Source organism: Drosophila grimshawi, unplaced genomic scaffold (genome assembly GCF_018153295.1).
Source record: "Drosophila grimshawi isolate 15287-2541.00 unplaced genomic scaffold, ASM1815329v1 contig_848, whole genome shotgun sequence".
Lineage (NCBI taxonomy): Eukaryota > Metazoa > Arthropoda > Insecta > Diptera > Drosophilidae > Drosophila > Drosophila grimshawi.
Window position 1 is genome coordinate 321950 of NW_025063692.1, and position 14560 is coordinate 336509.

At 41.2% G+C, this 14560-nt stretch overlaps 2 protein-coding genes across 2 annotated transcripts in view; one reads left to right on the forward strand and one right to left on the reverse strand.

Moving 5' to 3' along the window:
• Nucleotides 1-9077: 9077 nt before the first annotated feature.
• The window catches only part of LOC6569440 (innexin shaking-B), a 60296-nt gene continuing 54813 nt past the window's right edge, over nucleotides 9078-14560 (forward strand). The window contains exon 1 of the mRNA XM_043216214.1: nucleotides 9078-9440. Within this exon, the coding sequence (XP_043072149.1) occupies nucleotides 9100-9440 (341 nt within the window). The 5' untranslated portion in view covers nucleotides 9078-9099. The remainder of the gene's footprint in view (nucleotides 9441-14560) is intronic.
• Nucleotides 9896-13561, reverse strand: LOC6569437 (glycerol-3-phosphate acyltransferase 3). Its single transcript, XM_001995437.3, has 2 exons — nucleotides 13484-13561; nucleotides 9896-11243 (listed from the first exon to the last, which is right to left on the reverse strand). Exon 2 carries the CDS (start codon nucleotides 11197-11199, stop codon nucleotides 9982-9984), a length of 1218 nt encoding a protein of 405 aa, XP_001995473.1. The 5' UTR covers nucleotides 11200-11243; nucleotides 13484-13561; the 3' UTR covers nucleotides 9896-9981.

The following is a 14560-nucleotide window of genomic DNA, read 5'->3' on the forward strand; positions in this document are numbered from 1 at the left end:
GTCAAAGTTTATTCAGCAGCTGGATGCAAATCAAAGGAAGCCTAAAACAACTTGAGTTGGCACCGGAGTTAAATGGTTCATTGGCCCTTTGGGAGACAATCAACTAATATTGGTATGATTTAAATTGCATAATTTTGCTTTGAGCTCAAATTAAATAGGAGACTGCTCTTACACACACACACACACACACACACTCCTGTTGAAACTGACAAACTTTCCATGGCACACACACACATAGGCTTCGCAACACGTCAAGTGACAGAAACCGACTAAGTGACCGACTAGCTAACGTGGCTAACTCCTGTCTTTTCGGTCATAAAACGTAGACGACAAATTTGTAGCTCTATGGATGTACATAATCGGTTTCATTTAGGCAAACGAAACGTTTTATGGCTCTAAGCTGTTTTGCCAAATTTCACCTAAATTGATTATTATTCAGCTGGCAATATGAAACAGCAGGACGCAGTAGGACAATGCCACAACCAGCACAGCAGAGTATATATATATATATATATATATATATATATATATACTACTATATATTCTACTATATATTCTACTATATATATATATATATATATATATATATGTGTGTGTGTGTGTGTGTGTGTGTGGGGGCGTGTTTGTTTGCGATGGAAAAGTTTGTTAGTTTCAACACGTACACAAATCCCATGGCAAGCCTTTTAATGACAGCCAAAAACTAACAAACCGCATTATCATGAGAGCATGGTGCAAGAAGTGTGTTGGGAGAGGGGGCAAAGAATGCGAGGAGCTGGAAGAGCGGATCAACCTTTAACTAAAGCTGCCACGCAGTTGTTGAGACTTACCAGGCAAAAAAGCAACAGCAACAACAAGCGTCAAAGCACATATAACACACATCCTTTCGCACACACACACACATAGGCAGAGACAAATCTAATAATAAATCCAAGACACTTAACGCCTTAGCCGCCAAGCATGACCCAGAAACCAGCCCGTGGCTAGACAAGAGAGGAAAAATTGTGGCAAGAAGCTGGTTGCCGCTGCCCATTTCCTTGGGGGCATGCAAATCGCCGAAAAACTCAACGAAGCGTCTGGACGCAGATTTGACTTGAAGGATGATTGCCAATGATGAGAGAGAGAGAGAGAGAGCAGAGGAGAGTAAGAGATGGAGAGGGGAAGAGGGTAGAGTTGGTGGGGCAAACAAGAATTCGCAGCGTGGGCTTCACTAATGCGCCACAAATCCATAGCACCCATTTGGGAACTTTTTCCGCTTTTCCGCCCGGTTAACAATCCCGATGAAGCGCAATGCAATTTGCTCAGCTCAATGATAACAGCCAAATGCGAAAAGGACTAATCCATGAGTGGATATGTAGGTATGTATGGTATGTTCATATGTATATGGAATACTACCATACTAATTGCAGACCATCTGAAAGTTATAGCCTAACTCGACTATATAACATTTTCGCACATTGCCTCTTCAGTATGGCTTACATCAGATTTAAAGAACTAAATATCGGGATTTACTTCAGTAAAGTTACTTCTATTACTAAGAACAACAGCAAAACTATATGGTAAGAGTATTGCCAGAACGGTTTGTTGGAGCATCTGTGCTGCTCTCATGTCTTCATTCTCTCTGTTCCATGGGCAGTTGGTAATTTAATTGAGCTTGCGGTCAAGCGTTGGAAATCATGGTAAAATTACTTGATTCTGATTTGATTTGCGTAGACAAGAATCTAAGCAAAGTCCAAACAACGAAATGCGGGCTGTGCTCTGGGGTAGCCTTTTGTTTTACTTGACACTCAAGTGGATTAGGCCGGCAAACACTTTGGCCAAACTTCTGTGGTGCGACTGTGCGGTGGTATCAATTTGGATCTTTTTTGCAATGGGTGGCCACTGAAATGGATAAATGATTGAACGCATCGTCGCACACTGCGATAGAGAGAGAGAGAGAGAGAGGCAGACAGACAGAAAGAGAGAGAGAGAGAAAGAGAGAGAGAGAGAGGCAGACAGACAGAAAGAGAGAGAGAGAGAAAGAGAGAGAGACGGAAAGGGATACAAAGTTGAGGCTCTCAACAATGATTACCCAAAACTAATTTGAATTTTATTGATTCAATTCAGCGTGGCTGTGTCTTAACAGGCCGTTCGCTAGCTACTTCAAGCATTTCCTATTTTTTGAACATCCTTCCTCTGCAGCCCTCCTCTACCTCTCCCTCTACCTCTCACCATCAACCTTCGTCGACTGTTATCTACATCTGTCCTTGATGATGTGTTGATGATTTGCTTGAGCCTAATCTGCTTCGGCGCCAGCCCCATCCCCATCCCCACCGTCGAACTTCGAAAAGGATCTCTGTTCGAAAAGGATTGACAATGCTTTTGATTTTTGTGGCAGCAGTGTCCGGGCTTAGCTCCTAATACTGCAAATTGTATTTTAATATATTAAACGCATATGCCCATTGAAATCGCATTATCAACGTTTCCTCGATTCGCCTCGGCTATCCTTCTGCATTTTTAACATATTGACAATTCGAATTCCCGGGAGCTTGGATTCTATATCAGCACTCACTTCCCAAACTCCCAACTGCCGCACTGGCAATGACAGGCTTATCCTCAAAGTTGCTGAGTGAATGTTAAGGCAGATTCAGTGGAGGCAAATAACAAATTAACCAGCTGCTAATATGCCATATCATTATGTACTTAACAGATACCGATATGCACATATATTGTGTGTACAATTCGTACTCAGCCACATATATACATATGCATATATAAATAACATCTGTCCATCTCAGGCATCATCAATCACGAATGTGTATTTACCTTGTAAATATCAGTACAGTTTCATCACAAACGAAATATAAAAAAATCACACACACACAAAATTATTTCATAAAAAATCTATTCTTATTTATGTAAAATTTGCATCGGCATCGAATGAATTTTACTCCTCGAATATAAACCTCTAAAAATATATTTACATTCTGGAAATAAATATTAGTCAATACATGCCAAGGAAAAACAAAATAAAATTAAAAATATTATCCGATTCCTCAAGCTTCCGAAACTTTTTCAGTTTTCAAATTAATGGATTGAGGTTCTATATAGATATGCATATGTATTTGACACACATTAAAGTTAATATTACCAAAATTACATAATATTAAGTTGATGACATTATTTAAATATTAGTTATTAATCATTTATTAAGTGAAATTCATGTCATCAAGAAACAAGCTTAAGTTACAGCTAACAGTTTTGAAATGAATGGACTACCCTTAAGTGCACATGTGTGTGTGTGTGAGTAGGTTGCAGCGATAAGGATTAGGCAAATAGAGCATGTGTACTGTAAACAACCACCCAAACAATTATTACGAAAAATGAAATTTGATTATTTCAATATTTACAAGCAGCAGCTCTCTATCTCTCATTCCTGCCTTCTCTTCTCTCTCTCTCTCTCTGTCTCAAATTGCACATCCATCTCTCTACTGTTTGCTGTGAGTGTTGTAACGAAACGTGCTTCAACACTCACAAAACTTGCTCACTATAATTGTATGCGTTTGTGCGTGTGTGTGTGTGTGTGTGGCTGTGTGTGAACTTCAGTGTTTGTTTAGCTAATAAATTTTCGAGCTAAAGTAATCAAATAATTGCCGAATGTACGAAAAACACAAGAGCATAAGAATATGGCTTGTTTTATTGCCATTTTATTTCGCAAAATTTACGAGCAACCAAAAGTTTCCGTTGCCTTTTTTATATTGCTCCATGAAACCAACAACAACAGCAACAAAAACATGAACGGCAATGGCAATAGCAATAACAATAATAACAACAGCAAGAGCAATAACTTGATTTTGGAACATAATAAAGTCGTACTGGCCAAAAGAAGTAGAAGTAGTAGTAGTTGTTGTTGTTGCTATTCTTGTGGTTATTGTACAAGAGCAGCAAACCCATAATCATGTAGCTGGATATTGTTGACAATGTTCTCTGATGATGCCGTTTGACTTGACAAATCGCGACCGCCGAGTGGCAAAGTGAAATGAAGTCGAATGGACGAACAATTAGTTGTGAACGCATTCAAGTTATTCACTTTTTCTTTCCTTTTTTTTGTGCTTGTCGGGGAGAATGAACTTTGCAAGTGACCATTCTGACTCGATTAATCCCATATAATATCTTGAAACACAGGAAGAGAAGTCACAGTTCAAAAGCATTGCATTTCGCAATTAGAGACTCACTCACAATTAGATTTAAATAAGTTTGATATGCTCAATATCCTTCTACATATAATTTTAATTGGGTATCTCTCTCTCTCTCGCTTATGAAAAAAGTCATCGAATCTTATTGGAACTTGAAGAGCAGATCTTACTTAATTGATAGCTTTGAAAATCTGGGACAATCGAGTGATTAGCCAATATGTGACCAATGCTTAAAGTCAAAAGCTTTGCCAACAATCGATAAATTTCGCTCAAATTTAAAATGCCTATGCACATATAAATATATATTTTGTTACAGTTACAGCGAAAGCAAAAATGGTTGCCTGATTTTTCAACAGTGGGTGAGGGGTTGCTGAAAAGGGAGTGGAAAGCTTGACATAAATAAACGTCTATTTAAGCGTAACGCTGTTGAAATTGTGTCATGAACTCCGGAAAAGAAGACGCGTCAACACAATCGCAATACTTGTACATATATATGGACAAGCACTCACACACACACACACACATACATTGATACATACGTGCATGTACAAAGAGACAACAAAGAAAGCGAGTTAGGATGGTCGGCTTCTGGCTGGGTCGCTGAGTCAAAGAAGCGTGTCGTATCTACAATCAGTTCCAGTCTCCCAAGCGCCGGCATCTAAAATTGTTTTCAGCAAAAATTACAAATTCCACAACTAACGTAACACACAAGCCAAGCAAAACACCCACCCACCAGTGACCACCCAGCACCACCCATTCCATTCCGTGCTTGGGCTGTCCAGTGACGTTTAGCGAAATACTGAATACCGCTGCTCCGCTGTCCTTTGTGTCCTAGTCTCATCTTGCTCCGTCCAGTGGGACGTTTACCAAAATATATACAATATTCTGTTACTGTCCACGTTGGCCATCTATATCCCCACTATCAGTCTTCCCTCAACCCCTGCCCCTCCCCCCACCAAGCCCTTCAGCTATGTGCTGTTATTGTGGGCGTGTACCACAAATGTTTTGAGCCACTCAAATGCAGCTCAGAGGCAAGTGGTTCGCCCATGATATCGTATGTGTGTATGTGTTTGTGTGGGTGTGATTACGTAGCACATAGCCAGCGGCTGGCATAACCACAATGCACGAAATTTAATGCCAACAGCAAAAATAATGAAAGTATTTGCTTTGCTAAGCACAAAAATATGTCAAAGTAAATTTCACTTCATTTTTTTCGCTTCTTTCCTTGGCATCTGCTTCTTCTACTCATATCCTTTCACTCTACATGTCTGTGTGTGTGTGTGTGGCATGGCGTTTAGGTTGAGTAGCTTTGACTTCCAGATGCGTTGCATGCTGGCACGCAGCACGTAACATGTGGCATGTAGCATGTAGCATATTTGCCTTAGCACATAGTTCAAAAGTGTATGCTCAACTAACGACTAAAATATGCCTAAAGATCTTAAATAAAACATATAAACTCAACTAAATTGCATTCCAAGCAAACATTTAAAATGTATAATTAATTCTATGCGACAACTGCAATTAGTAACAGCAAATTGCACCAATTTGAGGCACTCACCCACAGACCTACACAGTGCTCTCATATTTGCATATGTATTGGAAAGGTGTATTTAGCAACTATTTAATAAATTCTCAATATGCTTCAATTTGCTTGCAAACCTGGGGATAACTTTAAAGTGCCACAGCAAAGATATATCACGTGTTGAGCCCAACTCAAACTTCAACTCCAACTCCAACTGAAACCTGGGCATTATGATATACCACGATTATTGCTTGCGAGCATGTTTTTTTAAATCTGTTAGTCTTTCTGTGTGTGTTTTCATTTTGGTTTTTTTTTACTGTTTTTGTATTTTGTCGCTCCCAACCTTGTTGCTGTCCGATGAGTAAAAATTGGAATCCATCAATCAAGCGTACGTAAACGCACACAAAAGTGACAATCTGAGAGTATATGGTAGGTAGAGTTGCTGCTGGGGTTGGGGCAGGAGGAAGCGGATGAAAGCGGATGGAAGGAGTGTAAGCTGAACCCGAAACGGAAACTGACGCAGAAAATCAACTAAAACCGCACAATCAAATTAAATATGCACAATATGATTTGCAATATATGTATGTTGAGAGTTGCTGAAAATATTTATCGATCAAACCGATAGCGATTAATCACCGCATATACAAATATATATTCTTTGCTAATCTGTTATCTGTATTCCTCTTGTCTTTTGCAGTGCAACGGAAATATTTGGGAATTGCTGAGAAATCGATAACTATATCGATAGTCGAGAAACGACACCAAAGTGAACGCGTGTGCATATTTTTTTTTTGTTTTTTGTATGGTTTCGGTGACTGGAACACGTACCCAACTGCAGAGAACAGTTAAACACACACGCACACACGCGCTGCCGTGTGTAGGTGTGCGTGAGTGAGCTGGACGCAGCACGGCTAAAAATGGATTGGACTCGGTGGCAAGACGTTAAAGCCAGAGACAGAGCTGGCAACAGCAACCTTTGCGATTGCGAAAATCAGCACAGCCAGTGGCTACCCATTTGATTCGTCCAGCTTCATAGTAGGATCAAATTAATCAATCAGTAAATCAGTCAATCAATCGGTCAGTCAACCCGTCAACAAGTCAACCAGTCAGTCAACTAGTCAGTCAGTCAATATCTGTATCTGTATCAGTATCAGTATCAGTATCTCAATATCAGTATCAAGTCAGTGCTCACGTCACCCACTCAATCAGTTAGTCAGTCAGTTGATCAATTGATCACTTCGCTTTTTGGCATTCATAAAAACTAACTGTAAATAATATCAGCAATCATAGCTTACCGATCCGAAAATAATAACAACTTACATACACACATAATCTATATGTAGTGCAGTGTTAATCGATCGAATATCTGAAAATTTAATAAATCAAGAGCAACAACATTAATTGCAACTGGATCGAGGAGTCTGCAAAGAGGATTGCGGCGCATGCTGCAGGTTTGTTGGCCTAGTGGAAGCGCCAACAATTGCAGCTGCAACAGCAACTGCAACAACATTGCAACAACAACTACGAACAACAGAGAACCAACAGCAACAGCAAGAATAAGTCTCGAACAAGAACCGCCTCACAACAGCCAATGCCCTCTTTGCCATCATAATTAATCAACAACGTCATCATCGTTTGTTTAGACTTGACACAAGTGAGTTTAGAACAACAATCAAACTAGCATGCTCATATAATATGATACTATTTATAATACTAGATAACTCTAACTCTAACAATATATCTATCTATATATCTCTCAATACCAATATTAATATATTGAATATGTAAATATTATCTTTGAGATGAGTTTCAAGTCTTGAATTCTTGTCTAAAAACAAAAACACACATATCAATCGTTTCATGCTAGAGCATAGCACTTGTTAAAGCTATCGATAGTGCCACCAATCGATAATCGAATATTAAAATAGATTACATAAGCATAGTTACACTCCGATGAATATGTTAATATTACAATCCTCAGGCACTTCATGATTTTGTTAAAGTGAAATTGAAGAAATTAACTAAATTTGGACTCACGCTTTGGTAATCCAATCACAGCACAGTGAATCGAAATTGAAGTCTTTTCGATAAAATTGTATTCCATATACCATAGAAAAACAATTTGTTTATTAATGAAACTTATTCTGTAAACTGATTAACGACTCGTACAAACAAATAAATTAACTCATTTAACGTAATTAATTATTTCTTTATTAATTTATGTTATTATTATATTAATTTATAATATATTAATTATTTAATTAATAAACATGTTCCTTTTTGAATTTTAAAACATCAATAGCTCTTTTAAAATATCACCCACTTCAATTTAAATATACTCTGCTAGTATATTTATAATAAATTCGCATCTATTGATGAATAGTAATTAAAACGAAATGTCTGTAAGTAACGACACACACACACATTTATATACATATATATATATACATATATATATATATATATATACATGCAAATTATTGGAGGGTAGTCGATATGTAGAGCACTGAGCAGACTGTCTGCTTAGTGTTTAGAGTTAATTGACAATTGGTGGTGGATTGAGCCACGTTGTCGCCTTGGGAGCGTCTCGTCGCTATTCACAATGCACTCAAAAGACTCATAGTGCAACATTCATGGCAGTGCAGTTGTTACAGATCGACGACAGTCACGGCACCACCCGCCATCAACTCTGTCTCGCATGTAGAGTGCATTTTATACATTTGTAAGTAGCGTTAGCAAACCCTTTTTTCTCTATACTTTGAACTACTACCGAACACGGGCCCTCCCCACCCAACCCCTCACCAGCACCTCACTCTTCTGAGTCCACTGTGTTTGAACCGCAATCTGACAAAGCGAATCTCATGCAAATCACATGCAAAACAGGACGAAGGGACGAGAGGACAACAAAGGAACGGACGTCATTGCTCCGATGCCAGGCGACAAGCAATTTGTACAAACATTTGCGCAAACAAATCGCAAGCGGTCACGAATCACGAGTGTCACGAGTTGAACGTGAAGGTGGACCCGGGACTGGTCGGTCGCGTGACCCTCAAGCTTTACACACTCAGCAACATAATTGCTCATAAAACGTCGCAGTGCCGATAACAAAACCAAAAACGTTTATAACAATTATACCACACTGAGCAGCCATTTGGGAGCAGTAGCAGCACCAGCAGCAAGGAGGAAGCGGGAATCGGGGGTTAGCCCAAAGCTGGGCGGCTTTAACTCGATTGCTCGACCGAATTACAGCAAGGGGCGTGAGTGTGAAAAAAAAATCAAAAAACACATTTATATATATATATACATATATATATATATACGTATATATATATATGGAAGAGGTGTGAGGTGGGCATTAGCTCCCACTGCCACTCCCACATGGTGGGAGTGACGCCTACTGGCTAAATGTATAAGCCAGATACGTTAACGCGCCGCGGCAGTTTGAGATCCCTGCGCAGCGCACCGCTGCTCAGCACGGTATTGGAGAGCACGCTCTCTCTGACGCGCATCCATCCGATTGCATCGCTGGAGCTGCCCGGACTCGACTATGCAGTGCAGTCGCAGTCACACATTGGTGCTTTCCATCATCGCGAATTAGGCACATCCCTGCGCAGCGGAATCGCTGCCATCACAGCGGCAAGTGGTGCTGCCGGTGGCCTCTCCCAATCTCAGAGTGCGCTCCTCGGACGTTACGGTCCGAACGCCTCAATACGCAACACCGAACGAAAGATTGTCCAGCCAAAACGGTACGTCTATTTTTAATATCCTACATTCCTTCCGACCACCTGGCCGACCGCCCGACCGCCTGCTCCTCAGTCACTCACTCACTCTCACCAACCCAAGGAGAACTGCTGCTCTGTCTTCAAATAGTTCTAAGCCCCTTTCATCGGAATTCTTTGGGAGTTGCTAAGTGTTTAGTCAATCTTTTATTGGTTGTTATAATCTATAAATAATGAGCATTCCGAATCCCTGAATAAAAATGTAATCGAGACCAACTGCAATATGACAAATATATGTTAATTACGTAATTAATAGTAATCAGCTTCGATTCAATTAAATTCAAACTGATTGGCATAATGCTGGATAAATTGACGGTGTTGCGAGAAATGTATGTCAAATGAATTACTGTATCAAAATTTATTTGTTATTACGCTTAATCAAATTTCATCGGAATCAAACTATTATTCATTTGTGAGTTAGCTTTTAGTTTAATTAAAATATTGGCTTTGTACATGTTATTTGTCTGCTATTTGCAAATAGCTTTAGACTGACTTGCAGACTGAATGTTTACTGCCAATCGCGAACGGGATTCCAGCGCTTGAGATTGCCATCCCAAGGTAGATCTTCGATGCCAGCCTGTGCTGCAATAGCCGCCTTGACACGATTCGCGAACTCAATGGAGGATTCAGTGGGTCGTCGTTTAATCGGCGGCATGTACCACACATCGCACAGGATCGTCCACGACGAGATCACCATGATGATGTAGCGCAGCACGGAGCATCTGGTGCTATCCCAGAAGGCGTCTCCAAACCGTCGATCGTAATGCAGAGCGATCGGATAGATGACGTTGCTGATGGCAAAGCTGCCCTTCCTAAACTGCATCACAGCCGTATTGTTGATGCACGTGCCCTCCGGGAACAATAGAATGGGTGGCTTGCCACGCTCCGTTGCATGCAGGCGCAACATCGATGTCAATGACTCTCGATCCCGGAGCGCCCCACGCTCGAACCACAGATGAGACGATGTCCTGGCCAGGGCGCGCTGTATGATGCCCAAAATGCCATTGTGTCGCTGTCCGGTGAGGGAATAGTGGACATCGCACATGAGTACCAGAACATCCAGTGGGCTAGTATGATTGCACACACAGATGCCCATGCGAGGACGCAGCTGCTCGTTGTGAACGCGTCGCAGGATGGGAATGAAACAGGTGGCCAGACGGAAGCATGGACGCAGTACCAGATGCACTAGCCGCCGCTTGAAGCTCAACTCGGGCAACTGGCCCAAAACGGCCGTTAGCAGCGTGACCAGCAGCAGGCAGCAGCAACAGCCGACTGTTCGCACCGGCACCAGTAGACCATAGCGCAACAAAATCGAAAGTGTCCACATGAGGAATAGACGCCAATTCAGCTTACCCCTCCTCATGCGCAGATTGCGTGTCAGCAGATTCCATTCACCTGCGGGCGGCTCGGCAGCAGCAAAACGCGTTGTCACCTCATCCTCGAGGACGAGACGCAGTCCATCGGCAATGAGATCGCAGCACTGTTCCATCCTTGCATTCAGTGCATCCCTGCTAGGCTTTGCTCTCCGCCCCGGTTGCGGTTGCTCGGGCTTCTGCTTCGGTTTGGTGCATCGCCTCTGCTGGCGTTCTTGCACCATCTGCAATTGTCTCGAGCTGTATGCGAAGAGGCGCTCCAGCAGCTTCTGGTACCAATACCTCATGAATTCCAAGGAGCCGCAGAACAATGATATGCCCAATAAAATCAACAGTATCAGTTGAAGCCACATTTGGGTAAATATCGGAGGAGTCCAGAAGTCAATGGGTGATGGGGCTACCGAAATATCGGATAATTCATTTAAGAATCGTACAAATCTGGAATTCGATTCACAGACGTTTAATTCAATTTAAACAAAATGTTAAAGTCAAATGGAATTATCAAGTGATTTTGATTGATGCATTTATGTATCGACGTATCGATAATTGTAGTATTTCACAACACTGAGCAGACATTTTGTGTAAAGCTCGCTAATATTAATGGCAAGCGAGAGCCGGAGCAAACAAATTCTCAATTAAATTCCTTATTCAATTTATTGCCTCCTCTTCGGCATTGCGCCTTTTGTTTCTGTCTGTGGCTTTTTGTTTTAGGTTTTATTTTTTGCTATTGTTGTTGTTATATTTTCCTAAGCTACGCCGACTTTGATTTATTTAACAAGCAAAAGGCGCCAAAATATAAAAAGCCACAAGAGAAAACTTTGCCGTCGTCGTCTGTCATCTGTCCGCAGTCGGTTTGGGTTGAGTTTTTGTGGCTGTTTAGCTTTGGCTGTTCTTATCCCTTATCCCTTATTTTTGGCTTTTGCATATGGCAATAATTCAATTATGCACAACAAGGCCGCAAAAATAATTGGGCGCCGCTCGTCGCCACAGGCGTTGGTGTCGAGGTCCTGGTCTTGGTCCTGGTCCTGCTGCTGATCCTGAAACCAAAATCACTTAAAAAAAAAAACTTCAAAAACTTCTGGCTTTGTTAATTCGTTAATTAAGTGGGCCTGGTTGATTCTCGATGACAGCTTGTAAACAGGAATTCAACTTTAAGGATTACGCAATGAGCAAGGCCACAATAACAACAACAACAACGGCAACAAGAACAACCCCATAATCACTGCCTCCCATTGATGACATTGGCTGGCAGCAGCAATCTTTGCTTATCAAAGGCAAACAACGACATCAACGACGGCTACGACGACAACTCATTTAGTCCTACCCAGCCCCTCCCTTCACCATCTCTATGCCTACTCTCCCCCTTTTTACACCAAAGACCGCACACCCCTCTCCATCTTTGCCCCAAGCCAGACCCTTAATTAGCATAGAATGTGTTTTAAAAAGCCACTTGGGCTAAACATTCAAAACACCTACACGACGATGATGCCCCACACCCACCCACACCCAGCCACACACCCAGCCTCCCCCAGCCGCCTTGGCGACTATTCCATTCAAAGACCCAAAACTGCTACGACTGCTACGACCTTAGATGCTTGCGGCTAAATCTTTGCGCGGAGACGGCGTGGCACAGTTAGGCAACGCGAGGCAAGGCCGGTTACTGATGCAGGGTATCTGGCCTTTTATAAACGCTTGGCGACATCCTTCTTCTCGCACACGCCTGACGATATGAGAACAGGATTAACCAGTCAAAAGCTCTTGTCCAAGATTAACAGTACAAGGAACAATAGACCAACAAACTATTGACCAACACTTGTCTCCCATATTCCTGTTGCGATATCTTTTTGCAGCTGCTATATAAGCCATCAGTCCATGATTATTTCTGGTGTATCAACTTAGTTTTTAATAATAGGAGCTTCTGCAAGTTTTTTAGTTTTACAACACTGCAAGATGCGACACTAGTTGTGCGGAAATTAATCAGCCAAATTCTTCCAAGCTCTTCTCTCGCCTTAACTGCCAAAATGTCGGCTGTGTTTTTTTTTTTTAGCGCCGGTAGAGAGCATCTCCGATTTGGTTTCGCACCATTTTCACATATTTTTTTTCACATATTTTTTGTTTTTCTCCTTTTTTTTGCTAGCTGGTAGCGCACAGCGCAGTCGACGTCGTGTTGGCAGCACGTGATGTTCAAGTGTTGGGATAAGCATTTCCGCTCTTCAGACGTAACGCTAAAAACGCTAAATATATATATATATATATTTATATATATATACATACGAACAGACAGCAACGATACGGGGTAGAGCGACTAGAGACGTGTGGTTGGAGTGGGTGGGTTGGGTGGTGTTGTGTTAGGTTGGGTTCGTAGGCAGATGAGGAAGCATTGAAATTGTGACGTCGCTGCCACGCCTCTAACAACGCTCAGCCGTTCGCCCAACTGCCATTCAAAAGTAATTTAGCGTTTAAAAAACATTTTTCTGCCTGACTTTTAAAAAGTTTTTCTTTTTGCATAATGTGCCCGCCTCGCATTTTGTTTGTGTGTATGTGAGCATGTATGCGTGTATGCGTGTGTATGTGGATTTAGTTGTAGGTTCATGGGTGTGTGGGTATGTGGCTGTGTGTGGGTGTGTCTACACTCACCTGTTTAATGTGGCCACATTTCGTCGTCGTCTGTCTGATTCAGTTGATTGTATTATAGCACCTACTAAACAAACTGAATGGCAAAAGCCTGTAAAATTTTTCTGTATATTGACTTTGACGTTATACTGACTGCCAACGCATAATGAAGGAAGTGTGTGAGAATGTGTGTGTATGGGTGTGTTAAGCAATTGCTTATGAAAATCTCGTTCAGTAATGTGTAAACACTTCAGGCTGATGTGCATAGCCATAGGAAAAGTCAGAGTCTTGCGGAAGGATTATTTCGTTGAAGACATCAGGTAGACAAACGTAATAAGTACAATGAGCTTTAGCCCATTTTCAGGACACTCTAGTGACGGGTTCACGCTTTGGGTAATTATCTTAAAAGACCTCAAAGTTGGCCGCTTAACGTTCATAACTTTTACAAAGCTCCAAAACACACATAAAAAAAAGAAAAATGAAAAGAATATGAAAAAAAACAAGCAAACAAAAAATAAAATGGGCATTTCAATCTGTTTCTCCCCACTTTTAACTGAACTAATTACCAAAAAAAAAAAAAAAAAAAAAACATATTTATATTTAGAGCCTGGCTAGTTAAATGCTTCTTTTTTTGTATTTTTATTGTTCTCTTTTTAGGGCACAATTCGTAATTGGTTTAGGCCATTTTGGTTGGGGTGTGGGACTCAATGTAAATATTTGCTTCTACTGGCTTACAAGAATATGAAATGTAATTCGTTTAGCGTGTTTATTTAATTGTGGCTGGGCCGACAATCAAAAGAGCGACGACCCATCAATAATCCCAGTATTTTTGGCGTTTTTTAATTTACTACCCAGCCACCAGCCCCGTCCCCGCACTAATTATGTTGGGCTCGAAATCGTTATATTGGTGTCATCTAGTCATTATTTAATATAAGCCCACTTTGATAAATTATTTCCGTTGGACGACGCGACGTGACGAAAGTTGTCAGCATATCTTTCGCAGTGTTTGGTTCGGTATACTTTGATTTGTGGCCAAGTTGTGTTGGCCCAAAGGGGAGTGGCAATCCCAGAGTGGGGAATCGGGAGTGAGAAGTGCTGAGT

Bases quoted from the DNA above. Each gene is read 5' to 3' on its own strand.
- LOC6569437 (XM_001995437.3), bottom strand. From the start codon at position 11,199: ATGTGGCTTCAACTGATACTGTTGATTTTATTGGGCATATCATTGTTC.